This window comes from Macaca thibetana, chromosome 5 (assembly GCF_024542745.1).
Source record: "Macaca thibetana thibetana isolate TM-01 chromosome 5, ASM2454274v1, whole genome shotgun sequence".
NCBI lineage: Eukaryota > Metazoa > Chordata > Mammalia > Primates > Cercopithecidae > Macaca > Macaca thibetana.
Window position 1 is genome coordinate 39,491,497 of NC_065582.1, and position 21,258 is coordinate 39,512,754.

General features: G+C 35.6%; 3 protein-coding genes across 9 annotated transcripts in view; 1 reads left to right on the top strand and 2 right to left on the bottom strand.

Moving 5' to 3' along the window:
* The window catches only part of RPS3A (ribosomal protein S3A), a 1,130,248-nt gene that overhangs the window by 778,844 nt on the left and 330,146 nt on the right, over nucleotides 1-21,258 (bottom strand). The window lies entirely within an intron of this gene.
* LRBA (LPS responsive beige-like anchor protein) overlaps nucleotides 1-21,258 on the top strand; it is a 758,453-nt gene that overhangs the window by 699,246 nt on the left and 37,949 nt on the right. For 4 of the 5 annotated variants that reach the window (XM_050791167.1, XM_050791166.1, XM_050791169.1 and 1 more), the window contains 3 exons: nucleotides 2,923-3,115; nucleotides 8,718-8,780; nucleotides 15,145-15,300. In XM_050791167.1, the coding sequence (XP_050647124.1) occupies nucleotides 2,923-3,115; nucleotides 8,718-8,780; nucleotides 15,145-15,300 (412 nt within the window). The remainder of the gene's footprint in view (nucleotides 1-2,922; nucleotides 3,116-8,717; nucleotides 8,781-15,144; nucleotides 15,301-21,258) is intronic. The other variant, XM_050791168.1, reaches the window with a different exon arrangement.
* MAB21L2 (mab-21 like 2) overlaps nucleotides 1-21,258 on the bottom strand; it is a 501,930-nt gene that overhangs the window by 255,370 nt on the left and 225,302 nt on the right. The gene's annotated exons all lie outside the window — the stretch shown is intronic.

Sequence of the window (21,258 nt, forward strand, 5' to 3'; positions counted from 1 at the left end):
GTAATAGCTTGCCATTGAGACTGAGGCTGCATTGGTGCTGGCAAATGGAAGCACCTCCTCTGCTCCATTGACTTTCTGCCGGGGTCACTGCCCAGCCATCCTCCATGGCAGAGGCTTATTGGCTCATACAGGCAGAGCAGCTTTGCTATCCCGAGGGTGAGAAGTCTGGGAAGGCTCATGCTTATGTAAGGATGGGAAGCCGTCTTTTCTATTACCTTTATCCTCTGAACTGAATACCCGAACTCCTCTTCAGACTTGCACAAACTGTGTTTTTTGCTTGGTGCATATTGTGCATGGGGAAAAAAGGCATTTTAAAAAGAAAACAGAGTTGTTGTAAACGTATACTTAATGTGGAAAAACTGATTAAATCTGGCTAGCAATTTCCTACTTGTACCCCAGCCTTGGCTCACAGAGGAACCCAGTGTTAAAAGAGGTTTTGTTTCTCTTATCCCTATTTTACCAGTTGCTCTGCTCATCTGCAGCTGCTGCCATCACTGCAGAGTAGCCCAGTAGGGTGGGGTGTGCTTTTCTTATTTCTGGTGCTTCTCATTCATACTTTTTAGCCAAGGATATGATGAAACGCCCAAGAGAGTTTCCTGCTACTTGCCTGCATCAGGAGCTGTAGTCAGGATGGGGTGTGCAGGAGCAGGCTAGAGGGACAGATAGTTGTATGAAGGCAGTGGACAGTTTTGGACATGGTGTCTGCAGCTTGCTGTGGAAAGTGGCTTGTCCTTGCCATGTGGCTTAGAGTTGGCCCACCAGAGTCACTATGTAAACAAGACATTCTTCCTCCACATGAGAGATTTTTTTTGTGTTTTTTAAGAGCATAAACATTGGAATTATTCAATTTCAGCCTAATTATATTTACAGTATGAGCTGTTAAGCTCAGAAATATGTATGTACTTCCTTTCAGTGAGCCTTTATGATTATGTTGTACTCTGATTTTCTCTGAGTTTATAAATTGACTTTAGTAAATATTATTTAAAAACTACATAATTGAAAAATAAGACTTGGTACTTGGAAATGATATTCATTTTCTTTTCCCAGGACTTCTTTAAAATTAGCTTATGGGATATTTTCCTTCATGTTGCTCCTTATTTCTCATTTTTACCTAATTTCACAGAATTCCTTAAAAACCATATAAAAGGTTCTTTGTGTGACAAAACTAGTGATACTACGGTTTTAAAAATCAAAGGCCACATGTTTATTAACTGTTTTTAGTAGTACTCAGATGGGCTCCCCCATCAACCATCAATGCACCCCACCACCCACACACACACACACACACACACACACACACACACACACACGAATAGAGCAGAAATTAAAGCCATCTCGTGCTGCGTTAAGTGCATGAGCCATAATATACACCAGGTGTAGTAATTAGCAGGCACACGAAGGCTGCCTATTTGTCTGGTTTTGCTGCTGTTGCTGTATCCCCTTGTGTTTTCACACCATCAGATAGTTGGATTTAATTGAGGCCACATCAGATGAGGCATTACTGACACCTTTAATTGAATGAGCATCCAGGGAGGATTAACTCATAATATTGATTGGCTTTTAGCCACTTGCTCAGAAGGGTGTCCGGGTAGCTTATTAGTTGCCTTTATTTACACCTTTATGCAAAGAGTGCAAATAGGAATTCTTAGTGCAATATGTTTTTCTAAGTACTCTTAATAACTTTTTTAAAAGGACTGATAATAAAAATGCAAATGTATTTAATTTTTTATTACCAGTTCTGAATAAATATGTGTTAAATATATGTGCCTCCACATTTACATATACCTGGTGTTTTGAAATATGGCAGAAGGAAAGCAGCCAGAAGCATTTCATCAAAGTGTTTCAATTCTGAATGATACTAATCAGCTATTAGAAAACAGACATGGTAGGAGAGAATTGCTGAAAATGTACAGTGCAATTACTGTATGATAGCACACCACCACAAAGTATAAATAAAACCAATAAATCAGAGCAGTGTTATATATGTCTTGGATTATGACATATGGGTTGTAAGAATGTTCCAAATCCTTAGTAGTCTTCAAGATTTATTTGGTTGCTGGTTATTAGAACAGACAGTGTTTCATTTAACATTTTCAATTACTCTCTGTTTTTCAAAGGAGAAATCAAAAAAGTCTTGAGCTTTAGTTTTGTTTGTTTTTTAACCAACAGGGAAGAGGAACACCTGGGTATTTCTCTTTATTCCTAGCTACAGCAGAAAGCAGTAGCATTTGCATTACAATAGGCAGTGTTTGTGATTTGGTACACTATATAAATATATTGTTTTTATAAGTACATTTAATTATGCATTGCTTTCAAACACCTTTATAATTAAGTTTATATATTATGTTCATAAGTTATTTCTCTACTGTAATAATATATGCATGTAGTCTAACTATTGTTTATAAACGTATTTGTTTTCCTTATCTCTTTATAGTTGTCAAAATCTTCCTGCTAACTCAACACAACTTTTGATGATCTTTGGAAATTACCTTGGCTTGCTTTTATGCCTATTGTCCATTCTTACTGTTTTTTTAGTGCTAAAAGATCATTATGTGACACATGATAGCAACCAGAATGCTTTAATGCAATCCCCAGCACTTTGCCTATGTAGAATCTAAATCAAATCATTCTTTTAGTTTTTCATGGCAGTGGGGAGGGAAAGGGAGCTCATAAAATTTATAAATTTTAAAGTGTTTCTGTTAATGTATTCTGCTTCAATCCCCCAAAATTCCAACTAATGACATACATGAATAACAGTCAGATCATGACTGCTATTTCTACAAGCCTTTCTGCTCACTGTGCTTCCACTTACAACTCGTGTTAATATGGTCTTCCTCTTCTTTTCCTGCACCCCCTCTCTTTCTTGTCTTTCTTTGTCTTTTCCTTCTTGTATATTTGGGTCTTGTCATGCCCACTCAACAGTATCTCCTCCTGCAGAGTCCATTGATGTTCACAGACAAAGCCCAGCAGGATGTTATCATGGTCCTCAAGTTTCCCTCCAACTCCCCTGTTACTCACGTGGCAGCCAACACCCAGCCTGGTTTGGCAACTCCTGCTGTGATCACAGTTACTGCTAACAGGTTATTTGCCGTGAACAAATGGCACAACCTTCCTGGTAAGTAAAGAAATACCATTATAAGGCATGGTAACTGCTGAACATTGTATGATACCCACTTAAATATATCATATCTCAACATTTAAGCTTTTAATTTTCAAGCATTAGTCTGAATCAAATTGTTTAATAGTTTGAAAGCCTTAAAAAAGCCCACGTGAGGCATATAATACAAATGTTAAAAACATAAACTATTTTTTAGCTTCTGGTGGTTTTATCTTTATCCTTGGAGATAAATATTGTTTCTAATATTTTAATATAATGATATTCTATATTGTGTCCATAAGCAGCATATATTCATTTATCAAATGTTTCTTTTTATTGATTCATTTTACTCAATAAACACTTGGGTGTTTACAAATTTTTGTTTGTTTTTAGAGACAAGGCCATGCTCTGTCACTCAGGCTGTAGTGCAGTGGTGTGATCATAGATCACTGTAGCCTTGAACTCCTGGGCACAAGCGATCCTCCTGCCTCAGCTTCCTGATTAGCTAGGACTACAGGCACGTAGCTCCATGCCTGGCTAATTTTTTTTAACTTTTGATAGAGATGGGCTTGCTCTGTTGCTCAGGCTGGTCTTGAACTCCTGGCCTCAAGCAGTCCTCCTGCCTCAGCCTCTTAAAGTGTTGGGATTACAGGCATGAGCCACTATGTCCAGCCACAGTAAACACTTACGATTGTCTATTATGTGCCAGAAACTGTATCTTTTTGTGCTTGGCATAGTAGTATTGCTAGTATTTGTTGAGGATAATAGAAAACAAACAAACAAGCAAAAAGAACACTTAAATTACATAGCCAAAATACTGCATATCTGTAAGTACCTTCTGTTCTTCCATTAAATGCTCAACACAGTCATGCTCAACTGAAATAGCCATTAGAATCATAAACAGTACAGATTTAAAGAGGCATGAAAGTTTATCTACTCCAGCCATGTTTGCCAGTGAGGACACTGAGCCCAGGGAGCTCGCCTTATTCTGCATCAAATATGCCCAGTCGGTGGCAGAGTTTGAGCCCTGGTTTTCTCACTCAGATTTTATGACCACTCCTCTGTAATGCATTCTCTCTCCTTAGAGCAGGAAAGTTGGGACCTGGATTTAGCACTGTTCTTTTTGGCCACCAGTTAGAATTTTTTTTTTTAAGAAGGAAAATCTTTTAAAGTTCTGGAGATTATAGACTTTTTCCCCAAGCCGTTGTTTTAGGTAGGCAAATTTAAGATACATTTTAATAGTTCATGAAATTGTCATTAAATCTCTAAAGTGTGCATAAAGCACTGCTCATTAGAATACCTGAAATGGTTGCAAAAATACAAGTTCTTGAACAAGGACCTCGTGCCAAATTGAATGCAGCACCTTTCACAAGGGAACAGAATTGACATTCAAACAAAAACTTGGTACATTGACTAAGCTCAATAAGGTATACCTACCACAAAGAATCCATAGTTGGTATTAGAATTGATTAAATATAGCCATTTTCCTGGGTATATTGAAAATGAAACAATGAAAATAAATGCCAATATTTGCCTACAAAATAGATTTCAGAAAAGGTAGAGACAGTAAAAATGGAGGCAGATATTTAATGTCTCTATTATTATGTCCTTTTATTCTTTTTTCTTTAAGTGAACTTCTCTTACAGAAGTAAATATTTATGAAAATAACATACTTATACTTTGGGACTAAATATTATAATTTATTTAAGAAACATGACTTTTTGGTTTCTCTAAACACTCTTTTTAGAAGAAAAATATGCTGGTGATATGTTCTGTCAAATACACTAGAGGATTTACCTACTCTGTGCAGTTACCCTTAGAGGTTTGCACCAGCATGTGTGACTTCAGGGCCACCACTGATGGTGCTTATCCTGGGTGGCTGTTTGTGGCAGCCCTGAGAGCTTCTTCAGTTTAAACAGAGTGACATCACATGTGAGGAGGGGCAAACCTTTCAACTGCTGGAAAGCCCTGACTGTACTCTGCCCCCATCTTTACTTTAGCCTAGGAAGAGCTGGCTCAATGGCAACTGAGCTGGCTCAACCACAGGGCTTCTTGGTTTCCAGCTGATTTCAAGTTTTAGCACTGATAACCCTAAGCATTTAAGACCCTAAGCACTGATGACTAAGCTTCCGGCTTCCGCCTTTCCAGCAAGCTGGTGTCCCTCACTAACAAGCTTGCTTCCCTTAATACCTAGTGGTCAGGTATTACCTTCCTCACTTCCAATTTTTCTATAAATAAATATGTAAAGTGATTTAGGGGTAGAGTCCCACTGCTGGAGTACCACTTAGGATGCATCCAGCTGTTCCCCCAGCCCTAGCTCACCTTTCTGTAAGATAGCTAGGGGCATTGCAAGGTTCTGCAGAATCTTGCCTATATTTCTGCTCAGTGAGCTTTCATTGTGTCTGTAACTGTGTCGTTAGAGATGTTTGTCTTCACTCTTTCCATACATACTGCCTTTACAATATGACACAGCAACTCTTCAACAGAAAAATACAAAAAATGATAACATATGGGAATACACCACAGGCAGTTATCTTTCCAGAATGTGATCTCCAATTTGAGCTGCACCTACAACTAAGAATATTAAGAATTTATTATATTAAGTCTGTGCTTCATTTTAGGTATGTTTACATAAATCTAACCTTTCATTCTATCTCTTGCTACCTTTACCTGTCACTATGCCTTGATTTAAAACAAACATCAAAAATCCCTGACGGTTTTTCTTTGGTAAATATCAAATTCATATTACTATATATATATATTTTTTTTTTTTTTTAATTTTAGGTTCTGTTTCTTTTCTGAGGATCTGTGATTTCCATAGCTCATTCATTAGACAGCTGGTTCCCCTCAGTTCTTTGAGTAGTGTCTGATTTAGAAAATAATCTTTAACCTCCCTTCTCATTCAGAGGACCTTGAAAACCTCCAAAAAAGAGGACAACACCAGCAAATGTTTATAGAGCATTTTCTAGTTTCTAAGATTTTCCTTCTTCTTAAAAAAAAAAATTCTAACTGGTGGCCAAAAAGAACAGTGCTGAATCCAGGTCCCAACTTTCCTGCTCTAATGAAAGAGGAGAGAGGTGGTCATAAAATCTGAGTGAGAAAAGCAGGGCTCAAACTCTGCCACTGACTGGGCATATTAGATGCAGAATAAGGCGAGCTCCCTGGGCTCAGTGTCCTCACTGGCAAACATGGCTAGAGGAGATAAACTTTCATGCCTCTTCAAGTAGTGTTTTAATCATTGTATGTATATTAACTCAATCTCCTTAACAACCTGAGGATCTCCTTAACAACTTAGGTTGAAACCATATGAAATTGCATTTTTTAGTAGGTCAAAACAGTCAGGTATTGGCAATTTCATATGGTTCAATCTAACCCATCTAACCTATTTTATAGATCAGGAAATTGAAACATAGAGATTACATAACTTGACCAAAGTCATACAGCCAATCAGTGGCAGAAGTGGGATTTGAGGAATGACCAAACCGCCTTAAACCCATTTCACTGACAGTTTGGTTTTAATGTTTCTAAAATCTCAGATTATCAGAGAAGTAGAGAAAAATTCTAAAGGTAGTAGTTTTGATAGACACTGGTATTGCTGGAAGTAAGTGGCACTATTGGGTAGACCAGAGGCTGTGGTGCATTTTTCCTGGTCTTCCCTTGTGAGTATCCTGTGATTTCTTTGCCAGCATAGCCAGTAATCAGCAAAGACAAATACCTTTTGGGTTTGTTTTTTTTTTAAAGAGTCATTGTGGTTTCTTTTCTTCAACTACTTTAGTTTCTTATACATACTGTAATTTCTAGTGCCAATACTGTACTTAGGTATTTTATCAGTATTAATGACCTTCCAAACATTCTTAAAAAGTTGGTATTTACTAACTGGAGAAACTATAACAGAGTAAGTTTAAAATAATCTAATGAACTTATTGAAATGTACCCCATACTTATTTTCAGCACCTCCAAGACAGATAGATTTCCTAAAATCTGATGGTAAGACAGGAATAATACAGGGTAATCACAGGAGAATAGAAAATTCCAGGTAGCAGTTTCTTGACTATCAAAAGGAAACTGTTGAAATAGCTGCAGAAGCTAGGAGGTAAGAAGACCCTGAAAAACCAGGGTGCAGGACACGCTGGCTGAGTCTGTCTGGACCCGACATGGTGCTGAATTTGATCTAGGTTTCACACAGGACCTCATTATATGCTCATTAACATACAAATCACACACGCACCAGTGCCATGACAGTTCCAGGGCACTCATATTTGGTGTAAAAACGGATGGCACCACAGTTCTGAGAAATCGCCACCTTTTTCTGGGAATCTTCATGAACATTCCACCCCTTGGTTAAGAAACCCATAAAGACAGGAACCCCAACGCTCCTTGTCCACAGCTGTCTTTTGAGAACACCCACACTCCCCTTTTGAGTGTGTACTTTTTGCTTTGCAATAAATCTCCATAGTTTCACTATTTTCTGACTTGTCCTTGAGTTTCTTCTCACCACAGTGTCAAGAACCTGGTCACCAGGCAGGGTTGAGGTCCCACTGGTGTTTGGGGACCTCCCTTAACCTACCGGTATCAGTGGCATTAAGCAGAGCTCTAATACCAACCAAGCAATAATGTGAATGCTTGTGAGTCTATAAAAAGTAGATACTGAGCAGGGCAAATGGCTGAGTCGTTTGGGGAAAATAGTTTGGAAAAGGGCCCAGAATTTAACTATCAGAACTATGAAGCTGAAAAGATTATCTATTCTGAACCCTGTTTTAGGGTTTATGATTTGCACAAGGTTGCATCAGGTAGTTTCTGATTCCTAACATACTTCCTCTCTACCGAAAGTCCTTCTCCCTTTCACAGGGAAACAGCCTGCAAAACCTCTCTTCAATTATAAAATAAATATGCCTGAATCTTTAAAACCATTTTGAGAATTGAACAAAGTATTCTTAGGATAGATTGATTTTTGTTATTCATCTCCTTCTCAGAGTATTTTTAAATTGAAACCATGGAAATATTAAATATTAATAAAACTTCTTTTTAAACCCTCAATCCAATCTTTAAGAAAATATTTCAGCCAAATGCATTTAACTAAAACATTTATCTGCGGATAGCTTTCTTTATTTTTATTCAAACTTTCAATTGATTGATTTTAAGTGATGGATGAAACACTAAATGTTCCCTGACTTAGAGCTTTCCCTTTCTCCATCATAAATTGACATTTTTGTGGATCCTTTGTGCTGCAGCATTCAAAACTGCCTTTTTAAGAAATAACAAAAAAAATAGTACTTGCTACAGTCAGCAGATGGTTGTCACATTTTGTTTTCAGTGCGCTTTACCACTTAATTTTGTTTTGTTGCAGCATCAGAGGTTGCCAGTCAAGCATCTGCTATAGCTTATGGCCTAGGACTGGAGCCACTGCTGATGGCACATGTTCAGAGCGGCACTAATCTAAAATAAATGTTTAATAAGCTAGCCACAAAAGCACCTGGATTTTTGTTCTTTAAATTTCACAAAACTGCATGAAAGATTTAGAGGTTGGAAACAATTCTACATAAGGTTTGACTTACGCATTTTTATGTAGTTTAGTATATAAAAAATAATGCCTTTTTTCTTTATCTTTTGTGAATTCCAGCTCATCAAGGTGCTGTACAAGACCAGCCATACCAGCTGCCAGTGGAAATCGATCCTCTCATAGGTCTGTCACTTCCTTCTCTCTTTGCGATTCATTAAGCTCTGTATGGTGGCCCTGAAGTGTAGATTACAGTTGTTTTTCACTTGCTGGTTGCTGGGAATGGAATTTTCCTGATAAACCATTTGCATGCAAATTGGAATGCAATGAGCTGTGGCTATGCTGGTATTTCATCAACTCCCCCTCGTTGGTTTGCCTAATTTGAACAGGCCTAGGACGCGTGTCACTGAAAATTAATATGGATGCTGTAATAATGTGTGATTGAGAATGCGCATGAAGTACTGTCAGGATAATATTGGATCTTTTCATCACTCAGACTTGTTGATGAGCAGGAGCGAGGCACGTTATGATGAATTGGTGCCCCGGTAATGTGATGGAGCTCCTTTGCTGGGAAAATTTTCATAATAACAGTGGGGTTCTTAGCAGCACTGTGTTATGAAAAATAAAACTGTAGTGCCAGGGTTTCATCATTAAAGGAGATCAATCCTTTCTTCCTAGACCCTCTGTTCAGTCTGAGGGGATTAATGTGCAATTGCAGAGCAGTTTCAAAGTGGAAATATATTGCCCAGCCAATGGTAGTGTTAAGATATTTGTATTCATTTTCCTAGGGTCCTACAGCCCAATAAATTGCCATTGGAGGTTAAATTTGTTCAGGGGAGAAAAAAATAGGGAGGCGACCAGAAAGAGCCATTGGGATGAAATGAGCATCTGCAGCAGATGACTTAGAATATTTAATTGCTGTTAGGCTTTTTGAGTAGATTAGTTGAAATCTCTAGTTTAGTATTTTTCATCCTTACGTGTGGGGATTTCAAATGTGGCATCACTAAGAATGTTAAGCCTCGATTTTAAAGATGTTATTTAATAACTTTAGAATAAAAACTTACTTGCCTACCTGTGGGGTAATGCTATTGGCATAGATATTTGGCTTGTAATTTTGTCAAATTTTCCAGGTACAAATAAATTTGTTAGAATTTTAATGTTTTTAAAGAAAGCATATGAATGAGCAGGTTTATTATTTTATAATCCAAGATGTTCCCTATATATAGTTACGATTTTTGTCTTTAAAAGCCATTGTTTCAATGGAGAGCTAAATGGCTACCATTAGCAGATAGACTATCAGGATGAATAAAAATAACCTTAAGCTCTAAACCAATTCATTTATCATTTCCCCAAGTACAACAGAAATCTAATATGTAATTATCTATATGAAGGATAAATACCACTCTGGTTCTTAAATCTTGTTTTGTTTTGAGTAGATATGATTTGCCATATATTAAAAAAACTAAAATGCTCACTTGGGTAGTTTAAAAGTCAGGAAAATAATAAAGCCCATTTGCTGAGTCATTTAAAGCATTATTTCTGAATTTTAGACCCATCATTTTCTTTGCACCTTGACAACGAATGTCCTACGCTATCAAGTCTAATTAAATGAATTCAGCAATTGTTGTAACCCTTTAGGGTAAGCATGGGTAAACTTTTTCAGTAAAGGGCCAGAGAGTAAATATTTTAGGTTGAGTCCCTCTAATCTACAAATCCCAAGCCCCAAATACTCCAAACTCTGAAACTTTTTTAAGACCAACATGACACCACAAGTGGAAAATTCCACACCTGACCTTACGTGACAGGTCACATTCAAAACACAGTCCAACCTTTATGTCAGGCACAAAATTATTTAAAATATTATATAAAATTACCTTCAGGCCATATATATCTCTCTCATATATATATCTCATGTATATCTATATACATTATATATATATCTCATATATATATATCAGGTCCATATGAAACACAAATTAATTTTGTGTTTAGACTTGCCTGTCATCCCCAAGATATCTCAATATATGAAAATATTCCAAAATCTGAAAAAAAAAAATCTGAAATCTAAAACACTTCCGGTCCCAAGTGTTTTAGATAAGGGAAACTCAAGCTATTCTTAACTCTACCAGTATAGCACAAAAGCCACCATAAATAAAATACAAATGAATAAACATAGCTCTTTTCTAATAAAACTACATATACAAAACCAGTCATGGGCAGGATTCAGCCGTTGGCCCCAGTTTTGCTGTCCCTGCCCTAGATCAACGGTCAACAGACTTTACACTTCTACCTGCTGAAAGAATTCTTTAACACCATGTATCCTCCAAAATCAATGTGCAGAAATCACAAGCATTCTTATACACCAATAACAAACAGAGAGCCAAATCATGAGTGAACTCCCATTCACAATTGCTTCAAAGAGAATAAAATACCTAGGAATCCAACTTACAAGGGATGTGAAGGACCTCTTCAAGGAGAACTACAAACCACTGCTCAGTGAAATAAAAGAGGACACAAACAAATGGAAGAACATTCCATGTTCATGGATAGGAAAAAATCAATATCGTGAAAATGGCCATACTGCCCAAGGTAATTTATAGATTCAATGCCATCCCCATCAAACTACCAATGACTTTCTTCACAGAATTGGAAAAAACTACTTTAAAGTTCATATGAAACCAAAAAAGAGCCCGCATTGCCAAGACAATCCTAAGCCAAAAGAACAAAGCTGGAGGCATCATGCTACCTGACTTTGAACTATACTATAAGGCTACAGTAACCAAAACAGCATAGTACTGGTACCAAAACAGAGATATAGACCAATGGAACAGAACAGAGGCCTCAGAAATAATACTACACATCTACAACCATCTGATCTTTGACAAACCTGACAAAAACAAGAAATGTTAGACCTAAAACCATAAAACCCTAGAAGAAAACCTAGGCAATACAATTCAGGACATAGGTATGGGCAAGGACTCCGTGTCTAAAACACCAAAAGCAATGGCATCAAAAGCCAAAACTGACAAATGGGATCTAATTGAACTAAAGAGCTTCTGCACAGCAAAAGAAACTACATCAGCGTGAACAGGCAACCTACAAAAATGGGAGAAAATTTTTGCAATCTACTTATCTGACAAAGGGCTAATATCCAGAATCTACAAAGAACTCAAATAAATTTACAAGAAAAAACCCCATCAAAAAGTGGGTGAAGGATATGAACAGACACTTCTCAAAAGAAGACATTTATGCAGCCAATAGACACATGAAAAAATGCTCATCATCACTGGCCATCAGAGAAATGCAAATCAAAACCACAATGAGATACCATCTCACACCAGTTAGAATGGCGATCATTAAAAAGTCAGGAAACAACAGGTGCTGGAGAGGCTGTGGAGAAATAGGAACACTTTTACACTGTTGGTGGGACTGTAAACTAGTTCAACCATTGTGGAAAACAGTGTGGCGATTCCTCAAGGATCTAGAACTAGAAATACCATTTGACCCAGTGATCCCATTACTTGGTATATACCCAATGTATTATAAATCATGCTACAATAAAGACACATGAATTGATACTCAGTAAACAAGATTTTATAATGTTATAAGTAAACAAAATTTTAATATGTACAGTATAATCTAAATATCAGAGTGAATTGATACTCAGTATTTTCTGTTTCTAAAAAATACATTGAAAACCCATTAACATATGGAAATTTCACATTGTTACTTTTTTATCTTGAATTTTATGTTTTCATTTTACTTCCCCCACATAATTTTATGTTAACTTTAAAAAAATTGATTACCCCATTTTGCTTTTCAGCCATAAAAATGTGTTTGCAAAATTAAGCATATGTATTCGATTTAAATTTTAAAATTTCTTATGACCATAAGGCTCAACTTTTAAAATAAACTTATCTGTATCAAGTGATTATTACAAATATTAATGTATTATAATTATATTATAAAGTTTAATAAATGTTTATTTATATAAAATGAACATTTATTGAAAATTCATCATCATCAAGTCTGTCTGTCTTGTTTTTATAACTGGAACGTCTGAGCAGTATTACTCACTTAAGAAAATAGACGGAAAAGAGCTTTGTTTCAACTGTACCACTCAAATCTTTGAACTCTTTCTGCGTTAGTGGCAATTCATATAGTGATCTATCACTAAGAGTTATTTTTATGGTTTATTATTATCTATAATTTTAACAGTCTATCTTTAAAACTTATTTTTAATGATCTACCAATTGGCAGCATGATTGGATCCTCATTCCATTTTATTGAAAGTAGTAAATTGGAAACCACCTGACTTGCAGAATGATTTGATACTTACACATTCACTTTTCAGTATCACCTCAGTATTTTGAATTGTCCTTTTATTGAGGACAAGAAATTAAACTCTGGGGTACAGCACATAGTAAGATTCTGTGTGGAAGGGAAATATGTCTTTATTTTATCTAGTAGAAGAAGGGCATGAGAAAGAAGAGGTAAGAAAGGAAAACTCACAGGAGAGTTCTCAGGCAAATCAATTTCAAGCAGTAGAATATATTAAAGTTGGGGAATTAGAAACTTACTGGTTTTAACTTCTGAACCTGTGTATCCCTTAGGAAGTGTTATACCTCCAGGGGTATGCATATCCTAGTTTGAAGACTGCTTGTCTAGATAAATATACCTTAGCTGGATGGGGGACTTGGCAATGTTAAATTACAAGTAAGCACTTGCTTAGAAAATAGTTCATGTGTGTGCTGAGGGGGCATCAGCCTTTGCCCATGGGTACTTTGTAGTCACTCAATTCAAAATTATGTACGTGCCCAAATCTGTTGAGGTCCTCCCAAGAGATCACCCCAATCCCCCAAGAAAGTTCAGCAAAAGTTTCTATCATAAGAACAAAAGTCATATAAATACTGACAAGAATAAACATGTTTACAGCTCTCATGTGGAATAAAGTACTGCAGTAACCAGTGCAGAAAGTACCACATACCTTGTTTTCATTGCTAGATTTCTTGGAATTAAAAGAAAAAAAAAATTGTGTCACAAAACTCCATTGCAATGGGATACCTGATTGCAGTTGGTGGACACTGTCTCTCTACAATAACACTGATATCTATAAAAGCTTTTGTCATCTGCCAGCAACTTCCCTTTGTTAGGAGAGGGAAACAATGATTCCCAACTAGGATTCTGCCCTTTTTACTACTGCTGTCGCTTTCTAGCCCATTAATCCTCCAAAAGCATATGAAGCCTCCATTATCAAACAGTTATCCAATAATCTTAAATGGTTGTGTCCACAGACATTAGCAGAATTTCTGCAGTGTTGCACATGTATGTGTACATGTGTGCCATTTTGTGTGTGCCATGAGGGCAGCAGATCCATCAGTCCTCTGTGTCCCCAGTGGTTCTCAGCACAGCACTGGAGAGTATTTTGAACACTTTTTTTTTCTTCTGTTTTACTTTCTGAGCTTTCTATTAAACTACCCACATTAACATAGTTATTACATACAATGAATAGAATATAAATATTTTTCTATGATTTTTCAAAAAAATGAAAATTATGGTGAATAGCTTAATAATCAGATGCAGAAGTTTGTTTGTTTTGATTTCTGGTACAATCAAATTTCTTTAGCAGCATAAGAATCCTTATTTGTACTGGAGAGATGATGGTAAAATAACCCTTAGATCACTAGAAACAAAGCTTTCTATTTGGTTGGCCTCAATGCCAAAAAAGGCATCTCAGTGAAGATTCCGTTTCTGATAATGGCACACTCGATGGTATATTTCTGGACGATTATTACTCTTCCCATGTGCTCGGTGTTGCTCTATGTCTGACCTTTTTCTTTGTGACAAACCCCATCTCAGGTGCTCTGTAGCACTTTGAAAACACACTGCCAAGGCTGTCTTGTTTTATTGCTTAAATAAGGAGTAAGAAAGTGGCAGTCTGCTGTGCTTTGACTTTTTCAATTACAGGAATCTTTAATAAACAGTCATTCTACCCTTTCCTTACATGCAAGTGCAGTTGTAAACAGGGGAAATGGGAGTTCCCATCTAGTCAAATTAAAGACCCGTTAAAGCCAAAGTAGTACAAGATGCTACAATATTTCAAATATATGACATTTAAATCCTAATATCTCTTCCTTGTGACAAAATGTTAAAAGTAATAGATTGTCACAACATGAACAATTCTCATGACAATAAATGTAATGAGATTGTCAGGAACACAAACCTAACTGTGATGCAATCTGGAGATTGTAATCTACTTTGGTTCTGCCCAAGAGCTAGAAAGCATGTTCTGTGAATTGTGTTCTATTTTTAAATTGTTGTATGTTATTCTCTCTTTCCTCTAAGCAAAACTTTTTAACTGAGATATTGAATTTAGCTACCCACATTTTTCCAGCAATTGGATATGTTTTCCTACTTGGTTTTTCAATTATTATACTTAAAATTAAGGATCAAGTACTCTTAACTGGGAATGTGTCTCCTCTTCTCCCTCACTATAGGATTTCTTTGCCCATGTAGGTTTAATAGTTGTTTTTCCTCCCTATTCTTACAGCCAGCAATACAGGAATGCACAGGAGGCAAATCACTGACCTTTTAGACCAAAGTATTCAAGTGCATTCCCAGTGCTTTGTCATCACTTCAGACAACCGCTATATTCTCGTCTGTGGCTTCTGGGATAAGAGTTTCAGAGTCTATTCTACAGACACAGGTAATTTTCATTTTATCAATGAACTAAAGTTTATTATAAGTAGCATTGAGAGGCTTAGGATGCATTCTCATCTGCTTCCTTCCAAAAATTACAAAATCCCAAAATTTACAAAATAAGGAAAAGAGGGCATTGTTTTCCCTCTTCAAATAATAATCTACTATATATAGTCCACTATTAAATTTGCTTCAGCCTGTTTGTAAGAGACAGTTTTTTATAGTAGGTTTGTGACCCAAGTTCATGCTTACAGAATAAATGATTCATTTTGAAGGCAAATCCTGGTATGTAAATACCATGCATGAGTATATGCATAATCTTATGGCAAGTGCACATACATGGAAGTGTATTTTCTCACTTTTGTATTATTTAAAGGATTTTCTTTTTCTTACTTGAAAGACTCATTAAGTCTAACTCTTGGCAGTAGATATCTTGCCTCCACCCAATTCTGGATAGAATCTTGCTGAAATCTACACTGTCATGAAGAAAAGTAGCTGACTATTGATTTTATGTGTGACAGGAGCTCTTGTTAAAATATAAAAATTTTAAGTCTATGTATTCATTTACATGCATCTCCCTAAGGGACAAACCAAGCTGAGCTCAGTGTTACGATAGGAGATGTGGCTGAGTAAATGTTTATAAATGTTTGCATATAAGAAATTGAGAAACATTGAGAAATTTAATGGTGTCCCTTAAAATATTTTAGAAATTGTTAGAGGATGAAATAAAGTTATAGTAAATATATAGTTTAATATTTAAAATAATGAAAATGAGATAGTAATTCATTAGAGCTAATTGATACACAGTCGTGTTTCTTAACAACAGGCATACATTCCGATAAATGCATTGTTAGAGGATTTTATCATTGTGCAACATCATAGAGTATACTTACAAAAACTAGACGGGCTATCCCAAAATACACCTAGGCTATGTGGGGTCACCTATTGCTCCTAGGCTGCAAATCTGTACAGCATACTACTATACGGGGTACTGTAGGCAACTGTAACACAATGGTAAGTATCTGTGTGTTTAAACACATCTAAAAATGGAAAAGGTACGGTAAAAATATGGTATAAGAGATAAAAACCATTCCATTGTCTTCCGCAAGTAAAAAATAATAGTAATAAAAGATAAAAACTGGCATACCCATGTAGGGCACTTCCCATGAATGGAGCTTGCAGGACTGGAAGTTGCGCAGGGTGTCAGTGAGTGAGCGGTGAGTGCATGTGAAGGCCTAGGACATGACTGTACACTACTGTAGACTTTATAAAACTCTGTACACTTAGACTACACTAAATTTGTTTTTAGAATTTTTTCTTTAGTAATAATTGCCTTACCGAAACTTTTTTACTTTATAAACTTTTTAATGATTTTAAACTTTTCAACTCTTGTAATAACACATAGCTTAAAACACATTGTACAGCTGTACAAAAATATTTTCTATATATCCTTATTGTATCGCTTTTTTGCTATTTTAAAAAATTTTTAGAAAACTAAGACAAAAACGTATAAATTAGGCTAGGCCTCCATAGGGTCAGGATCATCAATATCACTGTCTTCCACCTCCACATTCTTGTCCCACTGGAAGGTCTTCAGGGGCAAGAACATGCGTGGAGCTTTCATCTCCTATGATAACAGTGCCTTTTGGAATACCTCCTGAAGGGTTTGCCTGTGCCTATTTTAGAGTCAACTTTTTATACGTAGAAAGAGGATACTTTAACAATAAAAAGTATTGGATAATAAGTACATAAACCAGTAACAGTTATTTATTAATGTGCTGTATCTTTATATGGCAGTGCAATAAGTCCTTTTATACCAGCATCACTACAAACGTTAGTGATGCGTTGCACTACAATGTTACCACAGCTCTGATGTCACTAGGTGACAGGAATTTTTCAGCTTCATTATAATATCATGGGACCACCATCATATATGTGGTCCATCGTTGACCAAAAAGCTGTTATAAAGTTCATGACTGTATACTGTGAAATTAGATATTTCAACTGAAACAAAGGCTTACATATATCTTTATTTAATGTTGTAGGAATTGAAAAATCTTTTAAATTAAAACTTCTAGTTATTTGAGTGCTTTATGGTAAATCATCTTTCAGTCTTGTTAATAATCTTTATAAAATGTTTGAGTCCATACTCCTGCTTTCATATAGTTTATAGAGCACTTAATTTTTGGTTATTCAAGGAGGTTGTTCTTGAACATCTTTTTTATCTTTATTGTTTGTTATATGGAATTGATGATGTGGTTTTCTTATAGTTTCCATCTTTATTCTGTAGGTATAGGAAAGAAAACATCACCATTCAGGCCTTTCTGATTATTTGGGCTTTTACTAGATGTTTAAGTCTATGGGGTGGATTACCATTGAACCTAAACACTCCTCTTGGTGTCTTGGACATGTCTTTGTTTACTGCTTAAAGACACAGTTGGAGACAGTGTAAGCAACAGTTGGAGTACAGTGGCACAGTTACGGCTCACTGCAGCCTCAAACTCCTGGGCTCAGGTGATCCTCCTGCGTCGGCCTCCCAAGTAGGTGGGACCACAGGCACAAAAAAAAGAAAATGCTATTTTTTTTTCTTTTTTTAATTTTTATAGAGACAGGGGTCTCACTCTGTTGTCCAGGGTGGTCTTAAACTCCTGGAGATTTTCTCAAATATTCTTTTGGACTTCATATTGTTTTTCCACATATTTTTTAAGTGATTAAAATAAATTTTTAAACATGAAAATGAATTTTACACTGTAAAATACAACTAACAGAACTGTAAACCACTCTTTTTGGTTTACAGTGAAAACCATAGAGTAATTCACCACCACCACAATCAAGGTGCAGAGTACCCCCAAATACCCTATGCCACCTACTAGAAGTCAGCTTTTTACCCCACCCTCAACCTCCTGGCAACAACTAATCTATTCCTCATCTTTAGTTGTGCCTTTTTCAGAATGTCATATAAATGGAATCATAAACCATGTCAATCTTTGGTTTTGACATTTGAGTGTTTTTAGTTTGTTGACATTCTGTATTATTGTTTTTTAAAGACAATATTAATATTTGTAAAGTAAAGCTAACTTCACTTTCATATAATACTAATAATTAAAATCCTACATTCACACAATTTTATAGAATTTATAAAATTCTTTCACATACCACTGTTTCAGTCTCACAATAATCCTGTGAAGTAGACAGGTGTCTTATCCCCATTTTTCAGATGATAAAACTAAGGTTTAGAGAGATTATGTAACTTGTTGAAATTTATATAGCTAATAGTGACAGAAGTGGGCCTTGGACCTAGCTCTTTTAATTTGAAATATAGCACACTTTGTGATCATACCATGTTGTCTCATCCAGGTGTTACCAGTCAGTCACTGATTTTTTTCGGAAAATGCTATACTTTGTAACACTAAGTTTCTAGTATGTCTGCCATGTTACATTAGACTTAATAAACCTGATGTCATTCTTTTCCCTCTTTCAAAATACCTTCTAATGTACTGTCTTTAAAACTGTGTGCGTTTGTTGTATAAAACGTACAAATAAGGAATAGCTTTAAACTTCATTTCAGTGACTTAACTTGTGAAATAAAAATATTTATACTTACCAGAAAAGTTGTAGAAAAAAAATCTCAAATGATAGTCCTGGTGTCTTTCTTAATATCTTGTATAAAAACTCTGATGCTAGTTTTATTCAAAATAATTTCAGTTAGGGTAAATATGTGTCTGTGTTTTTATGAAAACAGGAATATTAAATATTTTTTCTTAAGTTTAGCAGAGAATCAAGGGAAAATCGTATGATCAGTAATATATAATGGCAAAGCTAACACAAGTGTTCCATTCAATTATATTTTAGCACACAAGCCAAAAAAAAAAAAAAAAAAATCCTTATTAGATTGGCGGGGAGGGAGGAGAAACATGGGTTGTAACAGGAAATTCTTTAAACGTAAATCATGTTTTCGGGTCACAACCAGAACAGCAGAGGCAACAATAAAACCTTCCCCTGGCAGTCGGAATTATTTTCAGGCCACATTTTAGATTCAGTGGTGCAGAGTCCTGAGCTTGAATTTTTTTATTTGTAGCACAGCTGTCAAATAAAACATTAACTAGAAAATTTGTTCTGTCAAAAAAGGGATATTCTAGTGCTTGTGGTAATATTTGATATTAGTGTGTGGAGAGGTGGACTGGTATTAAAGGAAACAAAAAATAAAGGTTGAGGAACATTTATGAGATTATCAGAAAATAATTTACCAAAAAGAGCAGCAGGTATTTATATGCTGTGATTTATTTAGGAGGAGTGAACCTCAACCTTCGAGCAATAACAAATATTGCCGAGGAAGGCTGCCAGAACAGGAAAAAGTAAACTTAAAAAAATAATGTGTTCCAGAGTTAAGCCCACAGTATAAATTGTAAAGAATAAAGTTAATTTGTGTTAACATATAAAACCCTTTAGATGTAACTGGTTAAATGTCACTCTCTCATTTAGATCTTCCCTAACACCCAGTGTAAATTTGTTCTCTCATTATTGTCATTAATCCAACCTTGTTCTTTTCTTTTATAATACTTATCCCTATTCATAATTATATACCTGTTTGGGTTTAATGACTGTCTGTCCCACAAGACTGTAAAGGCTATGAGGGCAGGGACCATGTCTGTTTGTTCACCACTGTATACAGGTAAGAAGGCCTAATGCTGGGCACTTAATAGGTGCTTGGTATTTGTTGAATGAAAATTAATTGTGATAACTTTTTGGAAAACAATCAAAACACTAAAAATTTTAAAAAGGAAACACCGTGACTGAATGCATGTTTCCTTACACTGACATTGGAGAAACAGAGCAGTGACTTCAACTCATGAGAATTAACATGTGACTCTTGTAAAATTCTGCCCCTATATTTAATCCATCCCATCTTTACAGCTAAATTTTTTCCGTTTGTCCTCACATGAGTTGGAAATTAAGTTACCAAGTGAATAGCTGTTCTTTGCAAGCCTCCTGCTGCATGAAGAACACCTGGGTTTCCTCTGTGTCGTCTACCTCAAATACCTGGTTAGTTATTTCACTCATCCTCACTCCTACAACCCACTGTGTTGGGTTTCAAATCTGAAATAAGCCTGCCCGTACGTAATCTATTTAAATCACACCTATATTTTATGTGCTCTCAGCATTTAGGCATAGGCTAAAGCAGAAGTCATATATATTCTCTATGATCACATCACTATATGATATATTCAGTTTCTTTCAGTAGTTAAAATACATGGATTTAACCTTTGATTTTTCTAGTTATTAATAAGACTGCTTTCAGCTACCTAACTTTTTTGTCTTATCCTATGTAAGGCCTGCCTGTACTCTGATCCTCGCCAATTTACCACTGAACCTCCACATTCTGTTTGTCATGTAAATTGGAAATGAAGTAAAAATTATTACATATTTCATATTTAATTTGCTCTTCATTTTTTTAAATTCTTGAAAGTCTTGAATTCTTCTTTATTTATTGATATAAGCTTATTTTTTAATGAAATGTTTTGGTGTCAACTTAAAAGGTTGAAGAAATTCAAAAGTGAACATCTTGAACGTTTAGCAGTTAGAGACACTTGCTTTGAAGTCTGCTCTCCCTTAATCACAGGAGAAAAAAAGTACTATATTAGTTTTGCAACTTGAGATTGAAATGAATCTGATTTTAAATTTATTAGAAGTAGGCTATATGCAAGACTGCCACTCATGAATGAAAACATATATTTGACTTTTCCATCTGATTTAGATAATATTTCAGAATTTTATTTCTAAATTTTCAGCCTTCATAATAAGCCTTAGGTTTATTAAAATCAACAATTTTAAAAATTTAATGTAAATATTATATTTATTATCTTGGAAAGTTAAATACACTTGATATGCCAGTACTTGAGACCTTAACCATTTAAGAAGTTTACAGTGTATTCCAGGTTAAATACATAAACTATTTAGGCATATT